Raw genomic sequence first — 19,279 nt, 5'->3', positions numbered from 1 at the left:
AGGTCGGTGTCGCTTAAACAGAATAAATGAGGACAGTAGTAGAAGATGAGGTTGAAGACGCAATAGAGATCACTTCGTACAGTCCTATAGGCTAATTTAAAGACCAAATGAGATAACATTTATAAAGGGGATGGCACAATACCTGATCTATAGCAGATGCTATGGAAGTGGTGGCTAGTAGTACTAAGAAAAGTATATGTTATTATATCAAAACAAAGATGCCATTGTTTGCAAAAAGAACAATTATTTTACACATCACTTAGAAAATATGCTGCCAATTAAATTATGATACACTATTGATTATATATAGATGTGCCCAGATTTCAGAGTGTCTACCTTTTTTTTTTAAGATTTATTTATTTCTCCCCCCCTCCCGCCGGTTGTCTGTTCCCTGTGTCTATTTTGCTACATCTTCTTCTTTGTCTGCTTCTGCTCTTGTCAGCGGCACAGGAATCTGTTTCTTTTTGTGCGTCATTTTGTTGTGTCAGCTCTTCGTGTGGGCAGTGCCATTCTTAGGCAGGCTGCACTTTCTTTTGCACTGGGCGGCTCTCCTTACAGGTTGCACTCCTTTGTGTGGGGCTCCTCTACGCAGGGGACAACCCCTGCATGGCACCACACTCCTTGCACTCATCAGCACCGCGCATAGGCCAGCTCCACACAGATCAAGGAGGCCTGGGGTTTGAACCGCGGACCTCCCATGTGGTAGACAGATGCCCTAACCACTGGGCCAAGTCCGCTTCCCAGAGTGTCTACCTTGATTGTAACCTTGAAAAGAGAATTGGTTCTTTAAAAATAAAGCTTCGAATATTGAGATAGTAAGGAAATGGAATACTCTAGCTCACTGAATTTTAATCAGAAAAACCCTTACATTCTTCCTTTAATACAGTGTATAAAATATAGAATCTCCCTTTTTCCTCACCTGTAATATGGGAAAAACTACCATCTCAAAAGCTATGGTAAGAAATAGTAATATCAAATGTTGAATGCTTACTATCATACCTAGCACAAGGTAGGACCTAATGTCTAAACCTAATGTTGGGAAGTGGATCTGGCTCAACTGATAGAGGGTCCGCCTACCACATGGGAGGCCCAAGGTTCAAACCCAGGGCCTCCTGATCCGTGTGCTGAATCTGACCCATGCATGGTGTTGATGTGCGCACGGAGGGCCATGCCACACGGGGGTGTGTCCCCCATAGGGAAGGCCCACATGCAAGGAGTGCACCCCGAAAGGAGAGCCATTCCTTGTGAAAAAAGTGCAACCTGCCCAGGTGTGGTGCCACACACAGAGAGATGATGTAGCAAGATGATGCAACAAAAAGAGACACAGATTCACGGTGCCGCTGACAAGAATCAAAGCAGATACTGAAGAATACACATAGCGAATGGACAGAGAAAGCAGACAACAGGGTGGGGGAAGGGAAGAGAAATAAATTAAATACATCTTTAAAAAAAATAAAAAATAAACCTAATGTCTCACTCTGATTCAACAAAATTATAAATACGGAATACTCATTATACAGTCCATAGCATAAGAAATGGTGCAGAATTTGTAACTGATATATACCTCTCTAAACAGACCATGAAAAGAAATGAAACTCTGATACATGCAACAACATAATCAACCTAGAAGATATAATGAGTGAATTAGCTAGACACAAAAAGACAAATATTGCGTAATCTCACTTATATGAAATAGCTAGAAGAAGAAAATTTCATAGATTCAGATAGTAGATTATAGGTTACCAAGGGCCAGGGGAGTGGGAAAGGGATGTATTGCCTAATGGATGCAGAGTTTCTGTTTGAGGCAATGAAAAGTTAGGGTGATGGATGTTGGTGATAATAGCATAATAATGTGATTATAATTAATACCACTGAATTGGAAACTTCAAAGTGGTTAAAATGGTAAATTCTGAGTTGTATATTTGTTACTACAATAAAAAGTTAAGAAACAAAAGCAAAAAAAAAAAACAAAAAACCTAACTGACGGTTCCAGTTGACCGGATTCTGGCCAAAGTTTTGATTACATTGCTTTTCATATCATGTAGTGAATAAATATTTTTGTATTCTTACATTTAAAAAATATATTTATCTACCAAAATCACTTTAAAAAATCAATTTTGACCACAGGATTTAACACAAAAATTCAAAAGGCACACTAATACTAATTTTTATTTCTCAAATACCACTAAATATATTTTGTACCCCTTAATGAACAAAGTTCAGTAATCATTACATAAACCAAATTAGTAAAATCTTGAACGCTTACCTGGGCTCCAACTAACTGGAGAAGTGCAAAGTTGACAGGAAGCACATCAATATCTGTGTTGATGGCAGTCTGATCAAAAGGACAAGCTTTTCGGTGAAGTTTATTTAAGCAGGTCTTACAAACAGTGTGTGAACAACCTAAACTGATGGGTTTGTGCACATTCTCATCAAATTCATTATAGCAGATTGGACAGGACAGAAATTCTGTCCATTGAGCTGCCTGCACAGGCATTGTGGACGCTGGATGCACAGTCTAGCAGATCATTATTTTGCTGTGTAGTGTTTTGTAAGCTGGAAACGGACAAAAATAAGAATAAAGCACATATCCATCATTTACATTTCAGGACTTAACTGCTAAGGTCAACCATCGTAGCATCAGATTCTAAAATATACACAAATAATTTATAAGTTTTGGATTTTTAAAAATCTATCAGCTGACTTAAATAGATTCCTGAAATTCTGTCCAAAAGTAACACCCTCATAGTGTTCCTTTTAACTAAACTCTATATTTGCATTAGTTGCTCATATAACAGTATCAAAGCCTTCATGTATTTTTCTTAATGATCAGATCAAATAAGCAGATTTACTTCACATTACATTTTCAGGAAGAAAAACTTCTTTGGATTGTTGGGGTTTTTATGTTTGCTTGTTTCCCGTTGATAACCACTACCCAAAACACATGAAGGTAAGGCCTAAGAATTAGTGAACTTTGGAAACTATTAGATATTAATAATAATACCATAGTGAATCAAGTGTGAAGAAAAAGCCTTGCCACCTGAATGTCCAAGTCAAGCAAGGATATGTTCAACTTGCAGCAGCTTCAAGTAGGAAGAAATCTCTGGTGAAAACTTCATTAGGCGGCTAAGTAAGGTACTGAAAATCAACCCATAAGAACATGAAGATAGAGCTATTTTGTTTTAAAATGCTAACAAGTGAGAAGAGTCAATAAACAAATGATGCTGACTACAAAATAAAGTACACCAAAGAAAAGCAAAGAAAATTTAATTATTCACATTGTCTTCAAAATCTTAAATGTGGCTCACTACTCTACTTTTAACAAAACTCTATCATTGTGATTTGTATATATTATTAACAAGAATGTCAGGTCCAATAAGGGCCCTACAGAGGAATAAAACATTATTCTTATAATTCTAAGTAAAAACAAAGCAAAACATAAATTTCTATCTATGCTATTGTTATAGTTTGAGAAAGATTATATAAAAGATTTAGTATCAAGACTATACAGTCTGGGGAGCGGATTTGGCCCAACGGATAGGGCATCCGCCTACCATATAGGAGGTCCACGGTTCAAACCCAGGGCCTCCTGACCCATGTGATGAGCTGGCCCACACGCAGTGCTGATGCACGCAAGGAGTGCTGTGCCACACGGGTGTCCCCCATGTAGGGGAGCCCCACGCACAAGGAGTGCACCCCATAAGGAGAGCCGCCCAGCGTGAAAAACGCAGCCTGCCCAGGAATGGCGTCACACACACTTGCGTTGACACAGCAAGATGACGCAACAAAATGGAAAAAGATTCCAGGTGCTGCTTACAAGAATACAAGTGGACACATAAGAACACACAGTGAATGGACACAGAGAGCAGACAACGGCGGGAGGAGGGGGCCAGGAAAGGGAGGAAAATAAAAGAGACTATACAGTCTTAAATTTTTAGATATGTACCTCGAATAGTCTATATTACACAAACTTTCCTTATCTTCCAATTCAAAACTTACGTAAGTCTTACAAAAGGCTAATACCTACAAAAATGTAGGTATTTAGGGCACTTAAACAATGAATAACTTTGTTCATAGATGTGTTTACGAACTCCAGTATAAATGTAGTCAGATTGAGGTGAGAAAAGTATACCACTGAAAGAATTCCCCATTATCTCAACATCCAAATGAAGAATTCTATTATGCTTTATTGGGCTTTTATGTTAACTAAGATTTTAAAAAATATCTTGTCTTCCAGCGACCCCGCTGCTGTCCCAGCAGCTCGAGCGGCGGGAGGAGCGGTAGTGGCCAGCAGTCCAGCTTCGTGAAGGCTCTCGGCGCGCCGCGTCCCGCAGCACCGCCAAGATGCCCAAGAGGAAGGTCAGCTCCGCCGAAGCGGTGGGGAAGGAGGAGCCCAAGAGGAGGTCGGCGAGGCTATCTGCCAAACCCATTCCTGTGAAAGTGGAAGTGAAGCCAAAAAAGGCAGCGGGAAAGGATAAACCTTCAGACAAAAAAGTGCAACCAAAAGGAAAAAGGGGAGCAAAGGGAAAACAAGCTGAAGTGGCTAACCAAGGAACTAAAGAAGATTTACCTGCAGAAAATGGAGAAACTAATAATGAGGAGAGTCCAGCCTCTGATGATGCAGGAGAAAGAAGCCAAGTCTGGTTAATACCATATACCATGTCTTATCGGTGATCCCTGTTTCTCCCTTCTTGTACAATCCAGAGGAATATTTTTATCAGCTATTTTGTAAATGCAAGTTTTTTAGTAGATCTAGAAGAAACATTTTTAAGGCGGCGATTGGAATCCGACCTCATCCCATTTTTTTAAGTGTAAATGCTTTTTTTAAGAAGGGAAATCATTTGCTGGTTGTTTATTTTTTGGTACAACCAGAAAATAGTGGGATATTGAATTATGGGAGGCTTTGACTGTCTTGGGTGTCAACATTCCACTGGGGGTGGCAGTTTTTATACCCTTTAATACAATATGTACTAAATAGTGATTTAGAGTCAAAGTTACACATTTAATATGTGTTGAACATTTTAAATTACCTCTATTCCCATGTTTTTTAGTAGACATGTTTCTTAAAACCACTCCCTGATCTTGGCTCTCCCTTTCAGAACTCTGTAACATCCTTGGTCTTGGTCATCCAGTTTTTCTAATAACTTTGTTAATGTGCTGTAAAAGACTGGAAATGTGAGTATGTAGTGTGTATGGTACTGTGAATTTGTGGGACTTAAAGATGTAACAGTTCATCAACGTTTGAAAATACTGGTACTTGATACTGTCTTAATTAAGGAAAACTTGCCTCCAAATTTTAAGCTGGAAAGTCACTGGAATAACTTTAGAAAAACAACTACATGGCTTTTTTAGGGTTTTGGTACGTACATTAAGAATTGTGTACAAATTGTCGATAATGTCTGTGCTGATCTTCAAAACCACCAATAAAAATCTCAATTATGAAAGAAAAAAAAAATATCTTGACAAAAATGAATTACAGGGCTTGTTAGACAAAAAGGCAACCTATACAAACTTAAGAAATAGTGCTAATGCAAAACGTTATTTGTAAACAAGCCAAATCTTGCAAGTCATAACTTACTCTTTCACCTTTACATTGCCACACTTATTAATGCCAACTATCTAAAAACCAGTTTGGGGGAAAGCAGATTTGGCCCAACGGATAGGGCGTCCACCTACCACATGGAAGGTCCAAGGTTCAAACCCAAGGCCTCCTGACCCATGTGATGAGGTGGCCCACGTGCAGTGCTGATGCACACACGGAGTGCCGTGCCACACAGGGTTGTCCCCCGCGTAGGGGAGCCCCACGCGTAAGGAGTATACCCAGAAAGGAGAGCCACCCAGTGTGAAAAAAGTGCAGCCTGCCCAGAAATGGCGCCGCACACATAGCTGACGCAGCAAGATGACGCAACAAAAACAAGACACAGATTACAGGTGCTGCTGACACGAGCGGACACAGAGGAACGAACACACAGTGAATGGACAGAGAGAGCAGACAACTGGCGTGGGACAGGGAATGGGAGAGAAATAAAAAATAAATCTTTAAAAATAAATAAAAAAATAAAAATCAGTTTGCTTCCAACTTTAGAGATGAACACTAAACAACTAAACGTATCAGTTTTAATGTTTAGTTCTCTAGGCTGCAGGAAAAGGCCTCTGATGATGAATGTATTTTATCTACTACTGAGAGTCCTATTTTAGTTAATAATTTGAATCTATAAAATATTGAAACGAGACATTGGGATTTTTTTTTCATAATGGTCACCTTTTTGGAAAAGCTAATACATGAATTAGGGTACCAAAATAGGAAACTAGTAGCAAATACTCTTTCCTTACTCAGTTTTCTAAGATTATCTTGAAATGCTTTACATTCTAAGTTAATTATTGGGAGAAAAAAGTTACTCAAGTTTAAACCACACAAAAATTTAAGTTTCTGAACTACTATATAGTTTTGAAGTGTTTCAAACTATCTGGAATTACACTTGATAGTTTTGTTTTTCTTTGTTTTTAAAGATTTATTTTTAATTATTTCTCCCCGCACTCCATTTCCCCCGTTGTCTGCTCTTTGTGTCCATTGGCTCTGTGTTCTTCTGCGTCTGCTTTTATTCTCATTAGGCAGCTCCTGGGACCTTCCCGAGTGGGAAAAAGGCAATTATTCTCTTGCACCACCTCAGCTCCGCTGTCCTGCTACGTCTTATTCTCTCCTCTGTGTCTCTTGTTGCATCTTGCTGCACCAGCCCTCCGCGTCAGGCAGCACTCATACGTGGGGTGGTTTTCAGTGCGAGGCCGCATTCCCACACAGGGCAGCTCTCCTGCGCAGGGTCACATTCCCACATGGGTCGGCACTCCGCGTGGGCCAGCTCGCCACGTAGGCCAGCTTGCCCTCACTAGGACGCCCTCTGTATTAAACCCTGGACCTCATATATGGTAGACAGGAGCCCAATTGGTTGAGCCACATCCATTTCCTCTTGATAGTTTTATAGTATCCCACATGTGTTTTTAGGTATAAAAAGGCAGGAAGTTTTAATATAATTAATGCCTATAAATTTAATTTCTACCAGAAATAGGATACCTTTAAAATATAAAGAAGAAACCTCAGTCAAAATTCTGGGAGAAACTGCCAAACTTTCCTCCTATGAAACGTCATATTCTAACTTTCTGATGCCAAAATTATCCAATAATCATTCCTCATACAACGATGTATACAGAAGATTTTGATTTTTTAAAAACGTTTTCTCTTTTGAAGATTTTTAATTTATTTCTCTCCTCTTCCCCACCCCACTCCGTTGTCCACTCTCTGTGTCCATTTGCTGTGTGCTCCTCTGTGTCCACACTTGTGTCAATGGCACCCAGAATTGTGTCTCGTTTGGTTGTGTCATCTTGCTGCATCAGCTCTCCATGCGTGCGGCACCATTCCTGGGCAGGCTGCACTTTTTTCATGATGGGCGGTTCTCCTTATGGGGCACAATCCTTGCGTGTGGGGCTCCCCTACGTGGGAGACACCCCTGCGTGGCACGGCACTCCTTGCGCGCATCAGCACTGTGCGTGGGCCAGTTTATCACACGGGTCAGGAAGTCCTGGGTTTGAACCTTGGACCTCCCATGTGTTAGGGGGATGCCCTATCCATTAGGCCAAATCCGCATCCCAAAAATGTTTTCTTCAATTACCTTTATCAATAAATTCTAGATACCTCAATTAAGAAAAAGACAAATTAAAATAAAGCTTTATCTAAAACATGGAAGAAAAGTTTGTAAGACACAAAAATGTTTAGTGATGATAAAGTTAGATTCTTGTTCCCTTAAAAGAGACACTTTGTAAAATTTCACCTAAAAATAATTTTGCAACTATCAAAAAATAATAAAAATCCTGCTGGGAATGGATATGGCTCAAGTGATTGAGCACCTGCTTCCCACACGGGAGGTCCCAGGTTCAGTTCCTAGTGCCTTAAAAAAACAAAAAAAAAACAAAACAACAAGCAAACAAAAAACCAACTCAAGGGAGCTGATGTGGCTCAGTGGTTGAGCACTGGCTTCCCACATACAAAGTCCCAGGTTTCATTCCTGACCAAGTACCACCAAAAAAAAAAAAAAAAAAAATCTTATTTCTAATTTATTTTAAAAAGAAACATCTAAATGAACCATGGAGAGCAATTTATAAAACTCTAGATTTATACTAATACATTTTATATTACTTGCTAATAAGTATATTTATAGCTAACAATGAGTCAGTATTCATCCTAAAGATCTCCCAAATCATTTCAAATTGAGATAAAATAGATATAAAATCCCATAACTCTAAATATCTAAAGGAATTAAGAAAAAACGTTCTAATTATTATTTTTTTAGGCGGTATGGCAGACTGAACTCAGGAACTTACACTTTCATGAGTCTCAGTGTTGTAATTATTTTTATTAACCAATCTTAGTTACAGTTACTGAAATTGAAGAAGGATAGCAAAATAAAGCTACAGGAGTAAGAAATACTAAATTAGACACGGGACCATAGACAGATTTTTATTCAAGTAATTTTTCAGGTTATAAGTTTTTTGCTATTAGTGCTAACTCAAAGGAAGAAATATAGGCATCTTTCATATGATGCAAATTACAAACTGCTCTATTAAGAGCAAATTACATATACAGAAGTACTTTCATTCTGTTATTAGTACAGTCTGATACTGTGCTATCAGTTCAGGACTATGGCACCTCATTATAAAATGCCAGAATAAAGTTTATGCCTCTTGCACAGCTGTGTAAGAAAAAAAATACAGTGTTTTACAATTCTCTGCATAAAGATGTAAACACTGTACTAAGATTAGGGCTCGGGTATGTTAATTCAAACAATCGTTTTAATTCTAGTTCATCCATTTGAGGAACTGAAGTTACTGAAAGAGATTGTAACAGCACTTTTAGATTCAGAAACCTTAAAAATAATTATTTTGAATGTAAAATTATATTTAAAGCATCACAGGTGCAATTTAGGCCCTGAGATAAAAACCAAAACAATGGAAATAATCTATGAACTCTGAAACTCAGCATCCAAACCATATGAAAAGGATAGAAGAAAAAGAGGTTGAATTACAATTTTAAAGACTGCTATTATATGTGACTTCACTGTAAGTTAGGGAAGATGTATGGTGAGTTTTACGTCTTAAATCCACCATGGATTAAATTTCTTACTAAGTATAAGATTTAATTTTCAATACATTCTAATATGGCAATAAGATAACCTGCTATTTAACTAAGATAATCATAATATTTTGTTTTTTTAGTGATGATTAGACCTTAAAATTACTTTTTTTTTTGTTGGAGCAATTAATTGCTCATTTTTGCCTATCAAATTAAGGGCCACTGGATACCTTTATCCTTCATAGTACCAAAGTATCCTTAGTCCTCTGATTATTCTGGATATAAGAGGATACTCTACCAAGATGATTTTGGTTTTCATGTGTCTTTTATTCAGATAATTTATTTCTTGGAAGAGAATAACCTAGGACAATGCTATCCAAAAGAAATATAATGTGAGCCACATATGTAATTTAAAATTTTCTAGTAGTCATATTTAAAAAGGGAAAAAGGAACTTTAACCAATTTATCCAAAATATTTCAACATGTAGCCAATATTTTAAAAAATTATGAATGAGATATTTAAAATACTTTTTGGTATGTATTTTATACCTACCGCACACCTCAATTTTAGTCATATTTCAACTACTCAGTTGGCATATATGGCTTGTATTAGTGCAGCTGTAGTGTACTTCAGAGTATAAAGTAATAAAAGTAACTTGAATTTGAGGTGAAAGTCACACTTAAGAAGGCTTTCGTAAAAGTAAAAAACTCTGAGGACCATAAACATCTAATTTATAACATTCATGAGGTTGGATGCAAAACATCACCTTATTTTTAATTTTCAGCTAGCTTTATTTTTACCACATGCTTCCTTTTGCCATCACTAGAAAGTGAAACTTCAACCCAGTTCAAACAAAACAATAAGTAAGCACTTATCCTGACCTTGTAAATTTATTTTTAGCATTAAGTATTGCATACAATGTAAAAGTTCTATTTCTGAATGGAAAATTCAAAAGAATTAATTTTTTCAAACTGGAAAACACAGCAAATTATAAAAGGAGAATGAATTAATGAAAACAAACAAAAAGACATAAGTCTGCTTAGATGTCAGGTTAACACAATAGTAATAGATCAGGAGCAACTCAAAGGATCCACTAATGAGCACCCTGCAATCAAATCCTCAAAGAATAGGAGGCTGTGTATGTTATTACATGTTTTTGATAAAAATGACTGTAATACATGCTTAAGATTCTGTTTTTCTAGCAATTTTCCAAACTTTAAAATTTGGCAAATATGAACCCCCAAATCAACAAAAAAGGCAATATTGAAAAATGGTCTTTAACAAATGGCATTTTATCTCACTCTTAAAAACCGAATGTGGAAGTAAACACAGAAAAGGGATGTGAGTTCAGAAGAGCTTCCTGGTTTTTTAGACAGATAAAAGATAATAAGAGAACAAATGAGCTATTCTTATCTACCTCAAAAAACCTTAACTAAATTTTATATACTTAATCATAAGGGTGCAAAGGTTAACTAAAACATTGTTTCTTTGCTTTTAGGTGAAATTATATCAATTTGGTGTAGTCACATTAGTTTCTCAGGTTAATGAAAAGTTTCTACTGGAATTTAAAAGTGTGAAGAATAAAAATGGAAAAAAGAGTTAAGTATTTGGGATACAAAGTCATTTTAATCACACTGGGATGGGGGGGGGGGGAAGGGGGAAGAGTCTAAATTAAAAGAAAGGACCTAGGTAGGGAGAAAGAAAGAATTAAAAGAAGGGAACCTAGGTATTTAATAATAATAATTTTAAAAAGCAGGTTGGGAATCACTAGATTAGGTTACTTTATATCCAAGATTAGTTCAGACTATTTTGGTGTCAAGGCTCTCCATCTGCAGATACCTTAAACTCTTGGTGATTCAAAGGATGGAAATGACAGTTACCCTCGTCTTCCCTCTTCCTGAAAGCTAGGGCAGAGCAAAGTGAGCTGCTTCTCTGAGAAACAAAGATGCCTTCTACCATTCTTCTAAGATGGTGGAACTCTCCTAAGAGGCTTCCCCAAGAATGAAAAATGAAAGAGCGAAAAAAGAAAGCCACACAAGTCCCTGGCTCTATTTCATGCCATTGCTCCTACTCACATCCCCCTGTGCAACCACTCTGGTCCACCTATCTCTCTCCAGGGAGGTTAAGCCCTAACAAGGCATTGTTTGGCCATGGTCCCTCTCTTTACCACTCAGATCGCCTCCACCACCCTTGCGCGGGGGTCTCCGGGAGCCCTAAAGCAAAAAGCAGAAAAGCCAGGAGAGGGGTGGGTTTCAAAGACCTCCAAAACCCCTCTTAACTAGTATAAGAATGGGAGAGGGGAGTCTGGCCTTTGCTTGAGTGGGTTCTTTTGGGGTCAGATACGTCCCCCCTCGGCCGGTGTCGAAGGGAGGTAGCCATTTGCGCTGCTCGCTCCGCATCGAAAAAGCCCTGTCTGGGTGAAGAGGCCCCAGGCTCCCGGTCCGGGTGTCAGGTGCGGCCCTCAGTTCCCGACCCTCGGGGTATCAGCAGCGACACCACACAAGCCGCGGGAAGAGGTCAGCCTCCCGCCCGACAGTCGGGGACCGGGGTTGGGGCCCCAGCCGCATCATGCCCGCCCCCGCCCTACCTGAGGGGGCCCGGGTGGGGTCGCTAAGGGCCGCTCCCGGGAGCCCCGCAACGGCGCGGCTCGGCGACGCAGGCGCCTCGTCTCGCCGCGGCAGAGCTCGGCGGCGGCTCTACGACCTCAAGCTCCATCGGGAGCTACAGGGACAGCCCCGTTGGCGGCGGCGGCGGAGGCCGCGACGGGGCCTCCTCCTCCTCCACCCTCCGCCTCCTCCTACTCCTCCTCCGCCTCCTCACCACAGAGGCGGACTTGGAGGGATCCCGAACTAGCTCTCGCGAGAAGATATTCCCCACCTCACGCGGGATTACGCAAGCCCGGGAGTTGGGGTGTTAGAAAAGGAGCGTATTCGCCTTCTCTGGTCACCTAGATTGCGCATGGGTTTCTCTCTGGTAGAGCCAATCCATCCCCTGTCACGTGGCTCCGGCGCACTGTGGGAGGTGCTGTTAAAACTAGGGAATCAAAGGGGTTGATGGGAAACTCTTTGTGATTTACATCTGTACCTTAAACCAGCTTCCTAGACTTTTGTTCAGGAACCCTGTACCTGACTCCCCACCTCCCCCCCACCACGCCCCAGGAGAACAGGGTGTCCTTTGGGCAGGATCTGGTACTTCTGAGTTCCATTCTTCTATAACCTCCCCTAGTCCAATGCTGACCGGATCCCTCACTTCGTCCACATAGGTACCATCATTGTCTCAACTGAAATAAAAATGAAAGCATTCATGTAGCAGGCACTTCCACATACCTCTTATTAAAGAGAGAATTCTGAATTCCTCAAAACCTGAAAGGGATCAAAATTCAACCACAAGTTCTAGTATTAATATCTTAATATTTGTTTAATGATATTTCCATATAAAATTGGAGGATGTAATCTTGGTTTTATAGTAGGGCTAAGGGAGTTAACATTTATGTACTGTATTAGGTGATAAACTCTTCAATTTTACTATTTATTTTAGCTTTATTTACATTCATTTTTTTCTGCAAAGTAACCCTAAAAAGCAGATACTATGTATCTTTGTTACTGAGAAACTGAACACAGATTAATAAACATGAATTCTAATTAAACTCAAGGCACTTTGCAGTATGAAACCAGATGTCCAACAAAAGGATCTGTGGAAGTAAATTTACCACAAATTTGGTGACACGAAAAAGTAGCTTATACACTAAAATGAGCTTTTAAAGAATATATGATTATTACTGCCTAGTTGCCAGGGAAAAATCAGTGTTATCTTTTCCCTAAGTGATTCATTGCCAACATTAAGAACTTTCTTCCATGCCTTATCTTTTTCATTCTCTTCTCTTTATGAAATATATCATGCCATTCCAAGACAAAGGTTTCCAACAATGGTTCATTCATTTTAATGTTTACCAATCCACTGAATAGTGTTGAGCACTGCCTATATACTTGATAATGTGATTTTTGAAAAGCGGCCTGACCACCTTTAAAATTACAATTCTACCCTGAACTTCCCCCCTGGGACTCCCTAACCCTGTTTTTTTTTTCTCTAAATCTGTTTTCAAAATTTAACGTATATTGACTTTACTTAATTATTTATTATTCGTCCCCCTTCACTATAAGTTTCATAAGAGCAGGGATTTTTACCTGTATTCTATTACAGGTACACATTGTAGCAAGTCAGCAAATACTTGTTTAATGAATGATTAAAGGAACAGACAGGAGAAATTGTTTCCTCCTTTAAAATTCACAGATGTAATCAAAATACAAAGTTTTCCATTCCCACCTCCTGTTTATTACTTCTAAGTATTGACATAAAATAGTAACAGTCAAAGAGTGTAAGGATTTCCTCTTACAACAAAGTAACAACTACCATTTCAAGATCTTTTATACAGCAACGCAGAAAAAGAGCTTGAACTCAAACATCTTGCATTTTTTTCATATCAGAAAACACAAACAACTAAATATTTTAATATTTTATAAATGTATAAATTCTGTACTGTACTTTACTTTGCCATACCTGCATTTAAAAAGATTCCATTTTCCTGAAATTGTTTAGACAAATCATGCAAACAGACACTCTTCTAGGAATGTTTTGAGATCACTGTGCTACTGAACAGAAATAAATAATAATAAATAACATCCATCACTTTCACAAAACACCCCTCCCTACTACACAAAAACCTCAAAGTGCATTACAAAAAAATTTCACAATTTTACAAGGCACAGGTAAAACTAAACATAGTTTCAACTATGAATTTTTTCAAACATCCAAGATAGTGGTGCCAGTTTCTAAAAAAGAAAAGTTTATTCTATTCTTTTGCCCTCTCTCTCCCATTCCCATCCCTCCCCCAAGAAATTTCATCCTAAAAAGCAGGAATAAGAAAAATAATCACAAGTAAACTCTTTCTGGAAGGGAAATATTTCTATGCCTACAAATGGCCAATCAAAGGTCAAATGAGAAAGAAAATTGTCGAGCTATCATCTTCTCCAGTGGAAGAAAAACACCATGTACTTCAAGAAAAAATATCTATATCCAATGGAATATTCAAACAGCAACATTCATAAAGACACAAATCAGTCCTCTTTTGCTTTCCCCTTGTCTCTGCTCTCAGGAACTCATAAAATCAGAGAATTTTAGGCCTGGAATTATTTTTTAAATTATCACACCTTAAACTATTATTTTATATGTGAGGTTAAGAGGAGGTCAATGTCATTAAATAGTGACCTGTGTTATGAAGTTAGTTTTCTCATCTGCAAAATATAAGAACTGGATTCTTTAAAATCTATTTTAGAGTTAAAACTCTATGAAGAGTATATTTTTCAAAAAGAATTTTTAACATTTATAACAATTAACATATGATTCTTCACCAAAGTCTTATAAATGGTACAAAGTACATTAGAAAATATGGAAGGAATTCAGTAGAAACCAAATATAGCAGAAACCTATAGAACTGAGGAAGAATAGAACCTCTTGCAAGTAAGTTGCATACAGGTCAGGCTTTTTTACTGGAAGCAGTTATTGTGTTTTAGAGAATATAACATGTCCTGCTATATATACATACACACACCTGTTTTAACAACAAGAAAGACTTTGTATTATATCTAGATAGGGATATTATAGAGCTATGGCTCATAACACAATCTGAAATTTTACACTTGCTAAAGTAACCATATAATCATGGTTTTGCTTTTGGCACATTTCTGGAAATAAAGAATAAAAGTCTACGTCGTAGAGTACATGTCCTATGATTCCATTTATATAACATTCTGAAAAAGGCAATGAGGCACTCATCAGTGGTTGACTGGGGTCAGGGGTGGAAGAAGTGGTTGCTATAAAGCAGTAGGATGAGGGATTTTTTTGGGTGATGGAACTGTTCTATATCCTGATTGTGGTGGTAGCTGCAAAAATCTATACATGGTTAAAACTCATAGAACTTTTAAAAAAGGTTAATTCTGCTATATGCTAGTCTCTCTATATATAATATAAAAAGGAATAAAAAAGTAAGTGGTGGAACAAATATCTTTGGTAAAGTTGGAATTCTAAGAAATTTTACAGAGCTTCATGCCAATGGTATAATTTTACTGGCCATAAAATTATTAAATGCAACTGCATTAAATATTAAAAATGTGGGCTCAATTAGTCATTTCTAAAATACGTATACTGGTTACTCATGGAAATAAAATTATTTAAGAAATCAATCCATGTATTAGCAAATTCTGCTACTCCCAAGTGAATTTGAATTGTGTTCCTTTGTAGTTTAAAACAATAGGTTTACTGTTTAGAATCCAAGAGCAATTAATCAAAAGTTAAAAATTAAATTTTAAAAAATCACTAGTCTCATAAGCTCTTAAAAGTAGTTATTAATAGCAGTGATTTTAGATTTATTTTCTTTCTTTTATCCTAATTCATTAAAAATATTATATAGTTGAATTATACTTAAATCAATTAACTAGGACTCCAAATACAAATTTGGAAATACCACTGGATCCCTTCTGTCATAGAATCAAAAAATATTTTTAAAAAAGGAACACTTTCTCTAGATATACCACTGGGACATATCTATAACATGGGAGGCAAGAGAGAATCCCACTAGCTTTTCCATGCCTCCCACAACTTTGGAACTGTTAGTAGAAGTTTAGGAAAAATAACATGTAGGCAGACCTAAAGATGAAGGGGATGCAATATTACAAATTCTGCATATACATAAAAATGTAACAGAATGACATATAGCAAATGTGTGATTCTAATTACAAAAGATTCTGCCTTTTAAGATCAGGTCTGGGTAGTTTTTCACCACTGCTTCTGCCATGGACAGAAGTTAAATGCTTTTTGAGGGCAGATTTGTGCTTGAAATCCATATCACAACAGTGGCATTTGTATGGTCGATCCCCACTGTGTATATTCAAGTGGTCCTGAAGAGTGCTTTTAGCGGTAAAAGTCTTCAAGCACACACTACACTGAAAGGGCCGTATGCCCATGTGCCCTCGAATGTGCCGGTTGAGATTTTTCTTCTGTGTAAATGTTTTCCCACACTGTAAACACAAGAATAATTTATGCATCTTAAGGTGACGTAGATAATTTTCAACATGAAGAAAGCCTCGAGGGCACCTGGGGCACTGGTGCCTCAGTGAATAGCCTTCCTCCAGATTCTGAAACTCATTCACTGTACCATGACTTCCCTCAGTATTCTCACAAAATAAGCCCTGACCTTGATTCCCAGAAACTTCTGCCATTCTGCTTTCAACTGTAGAATTGATCAGTGAATGCTGTGTTTCAGAGAAATACATGCTTGCCTTTGAGGAAGTACAAGGCTGTGGAAACTGCCCATTTTCTACACCAGCTGTACTGATAGATTCCACATGGAGGATACAAATTTCATTATCTTTAAAACCTGTATCTACTGCAGACAGCTCTGGTGACTTAATTTCCTTTCTCTCTGATGTCAAACTCTCTACTGTAGACTGTAAAGCATTGCCTTCCTCTTCTTTAACATGAAAATCCATGTTTATAGGACCATCTTCTGAAATTTCAATGATCTCACAGTCCTTATCTGAATTTTCTTCTTCATTCTTGACATCTGGATCAGATGAGTGACACAGGTCAGTATGCTGGTTGTTGTTTTTCATAGAAAGATCAATTTCAAGATACTTTGACAAAGCTTCTGTGCACTTTTCCACAATATGAACCATCTGAAGGTAACTAGCGGCAGTCAAATATTTCAAAAGCTCTTTCCTTTTAACTTCAAGTGCTCCAGTATAGCAAGAGAGCAACAATTTTCTGCCAACTTCTGCACTCTGCAAGATGGTAATTCTCACATGTTTTGACTGGGTAAGTAAAAATTGATCTCTCATAAAAGTGGAGCAAGCAGCCAAAATGACCTTGTGCCCTTGGAATTCAGTGTCATTAATATAAATTGATACATCACAAAATAAATTTTGCTGTCTCAAGAGATTCATTTGCTGCAAGATCACATCCCCTTGCTGTTCAAACTGGAAGTGCAGAACATCAGACTCTGCAGCCATGGTCACAATCTAAGCAAAATAATATACAAACACTGACGTAAGGGTAGGGAATGCCTTAGTAAAGAACAAAAACAATAGCAAAACCCAAAACTGAATGAAGGGAACGAAAAGTAAAATTCTAATCTGCATGCTGTGCGTGAACCCTTATGCCACCATCTTAAAAACCCAGAAAATTATCATGCATTTCTCTATGACCTCATACCACATTTTTTCACACTTCCATTACAGCATTTATCACATTGAATTATAGTTAGCAGTTTCTGTTTGTCTCCTTAGCTAAATTCTATATGACTTTTGGTCACTATTGATTTTAATATCCACTAATAAGCACTGTGCCTACCAAAATAGAGATTTAACATAGTATACCACTCCCCACCACTATTACCTCATGTTATCATTACCTTCTAACAGGTCTCCTTGATACCAGACTCTCATATATTTCAAACCACCCGCCAGAGGGTCATCCAAATTAACTTCCTATAAAACTTTTGATTTTTTAATTTCGGCCTTCTGCTTTGGATCTTCCATGGCTCTCCTCCACCTCCAGATCAGACTAACTTCCTTAGAACTGTATACAAGATCTTTCACAATCTAGCCCTAACTCACCTTTATGGCTTTACCTCCCACTATTCTCTATATATTATTATATATTTTGTTATCATTGCACAGACAGAAACGACCCGAATACATCTTTGTACATCTATCATATTTGCGCTTCCAATCCATTCTCCCAGCTAGTGATGTGGTTTTCTCAAGGCCCAATCAAACACCACTTCCGCGACTCCTCCTCCCGTCTTCCCCACACATCTGTTGCTCCCAAAGCACTGCGAAATGGTGCCTGATTCATCTGTATTCCTGCACAGGGACAAAGAACTGAGAGCTCAGGAACATCCGTTTAAGTGAGCAAAAAAAAATCGGACCCCAGATGGCCTCAAAGATCTCTGCAACCCAGCACACACGTCTCCCCGAGCCAAGCCTGCCCGGGCCAAGGCCCTGTCGGTCAGGTGGTGGCAGCACCAAATTAGTCACCTGGGGCTGCTGTCAGCTGCCCTCCTCCTCCTCCTCCTGTTCCTCAAGACCTCTCGACCTGCCAGAGTCTCCTGCACGCTCACTCACCGACTCAGTAAACTAGAGTCGAGGCTTCCGCAATTTCGCTGGCCAAAGCCGGAAGCTGGTCTCAGCCTGGAAGGAAACACATCCGGTGTCAACCAGCTTCAGTCTTCACGAAGAGCCTTCAGAGCGCCCCGGAAGGACAACTTTGGACGTCTGCCTCTCTCACTTAGCCCCCACCTTTGGAATGTCAGGCACCCAAATTCTAGCGAACCTCATCTCTCTTGTTCCAGTTTCAACATACAAGCCGTTCTCCTTCGTGAGTTCTCCGGGCTGTTCAAGTTGGAACCAGGTGTGAAGTCGGGGTATAGCGAGTCGAGATAAATTATCCAGCGTCGGGACCCCTGGGAGAACTTTATGGATTATTATGGGGTGAGGGGTAGGTGCGGCAGTTCTCTTTACTATGGCCATCTACAACTTCAAGGGTGACTGAGGAAAGGGGAAATTATCATAGGGATAGGTATTTGAGATTGCCTAACTGGTGCCCCATCAAGATTTGTCCGCAAGCTCTGTATCTAACGTCACCACTCCTAAACTGTCGCAAACCCAGCCTCTAAATTTTGGGCGCTCCTGTTTCCTCCGATATCCCTACCCCCCCTCCTGCTTATCTTTCAAAAAACCTGTTCATATCTCACATCATCCCTGAAGCCTTCCTGAATTGTCATAAAATTAGCTTGCTCTCAAGTTACTCATTGGAGCCTGTAATCCCTTTTCCTGCATTCATTATTACACCTGTCACACCTGTATTTAAAGTATTTGTGCCCCGTCTAATCGAGGTATTTAGGAAAGTGGTCATGACTTATACACTCTTTGCATTACCGACGACTAGCTCTTAGTAGATGGCTCAAATATTTGCCTACTGGACTTCAACTATTTCTTAAAAGCAATTGCTCTACAACAGCAATCAAAAGTTCTCAGGGAAGTATCTGATTCTAGTAATAACTGATTTCTGGTTAACCTAGATTTTCTTCTGTATGGGCAACC

General features: G+C 38.7%; 2 protein-coding genes and 1 pseudogene across 6 annotated transcripts in view; 1 reads left to right on the top strand and 2 right to left on the bottom strand.

Annotated features, from left to right (window-relative positions):
• The window catches only part of RC3H2 (ring finger and CCCH-type domains 2), a 71,056-nt gene extending 59,054 nt beyond the window's left edge, over positions 1-12,002 (bottom strand). For 2 of the 4 annotated variants that reach the window (XM_058302428.2, XM_004463434.5), the window contains exons 1-2: positions 11,710-12,002; positions 2,267-2,556 (exon numbers count right to left, since the gene is read on the bottom strand). In XM_058302428.2, the coding sequence (XP_058158411.1) occupies positions 2,267-2,497 (231 nt within the window). In that variant the 5' untranslated portion in view covers positions 2,498-2,556; positions 11,710-12,002. The remainder of the gene's footprint in view (positions 1-2,266; positions 2,557-11,709) is intronic. The other 2 variants (XM_058302429.2, XM_004463435.5) reach the window with 1 other exon arrangement.
• LOC139439386 (non-histone chromosomal protein HMG-14 pseudogene) lies at positions 4,345-4,674 on the top strand (annotated as a pseudogene).
• Positions 12,003-13,332: 1,330 nt separating the features above from the next.
• Positions 13,333-18,812, bottom strand: ZBTB6 (zinc finger and BTB domain containing 6). 2 transcript variants are annotated; one of them, XM_058302423.2, is made up of 2 exons: positions 18,302-18,812; positions 13,333-17,194 (listed from the first exon to the last, which is right to left on the bottom strand). In XM_058302423.2, exon 2 carries the CDS (start codon positions 17,183-17,185, stop codon positions 15,911-15,913), a length of 1,275 nt encoding a protein of 424 aa, XP_058158406.1. In that variant the 5' UTR covers positions 17,186-17,194; positions 18,302-18,812; the 3' UTR covers positions 13,333-15,910. The 2 variants fall into 2 exon arrangements, with proteins under 2 accessions (XP_058158406.1, XP_058158405.1); XM_058302422.1 differs by having other exon boundaries at positions 18,215-18,410.
• Between the last annotated feature and the right edge of the window lie 467 nt (positions 18,813-19,279).

The sequence above is a fragment of the Dasypus novemcinctus genome, chromosome 8 (assembly GCF_030445035.2).
Source record: "Dasypus novemcinctus isolate mDasNov1 chromosome 8, mDasNov1.1.hap2, whole genome shotgun sequence".
Classification (NCBI taxonomy): Eukaryota; Metazoa; Chordata; class Mammalia; order Cingulata; family Dasypodidae; genus Dasypus; species Dasypus novemcinctus.
Note: the sequence above shows the minus strand (reverse complement) of the source record. Positions and strands in the feature narration are given on the sequence as shown.

Coding starts and splice junctions, on each gene's coding strand:
- ZBTB6 (XM_058302423.2), bottom strand. CDS start 17,185: ATGGCTGCAGAGTCTGATGTTCTGCACTTCCAGTTTGAACAGCAAGGG.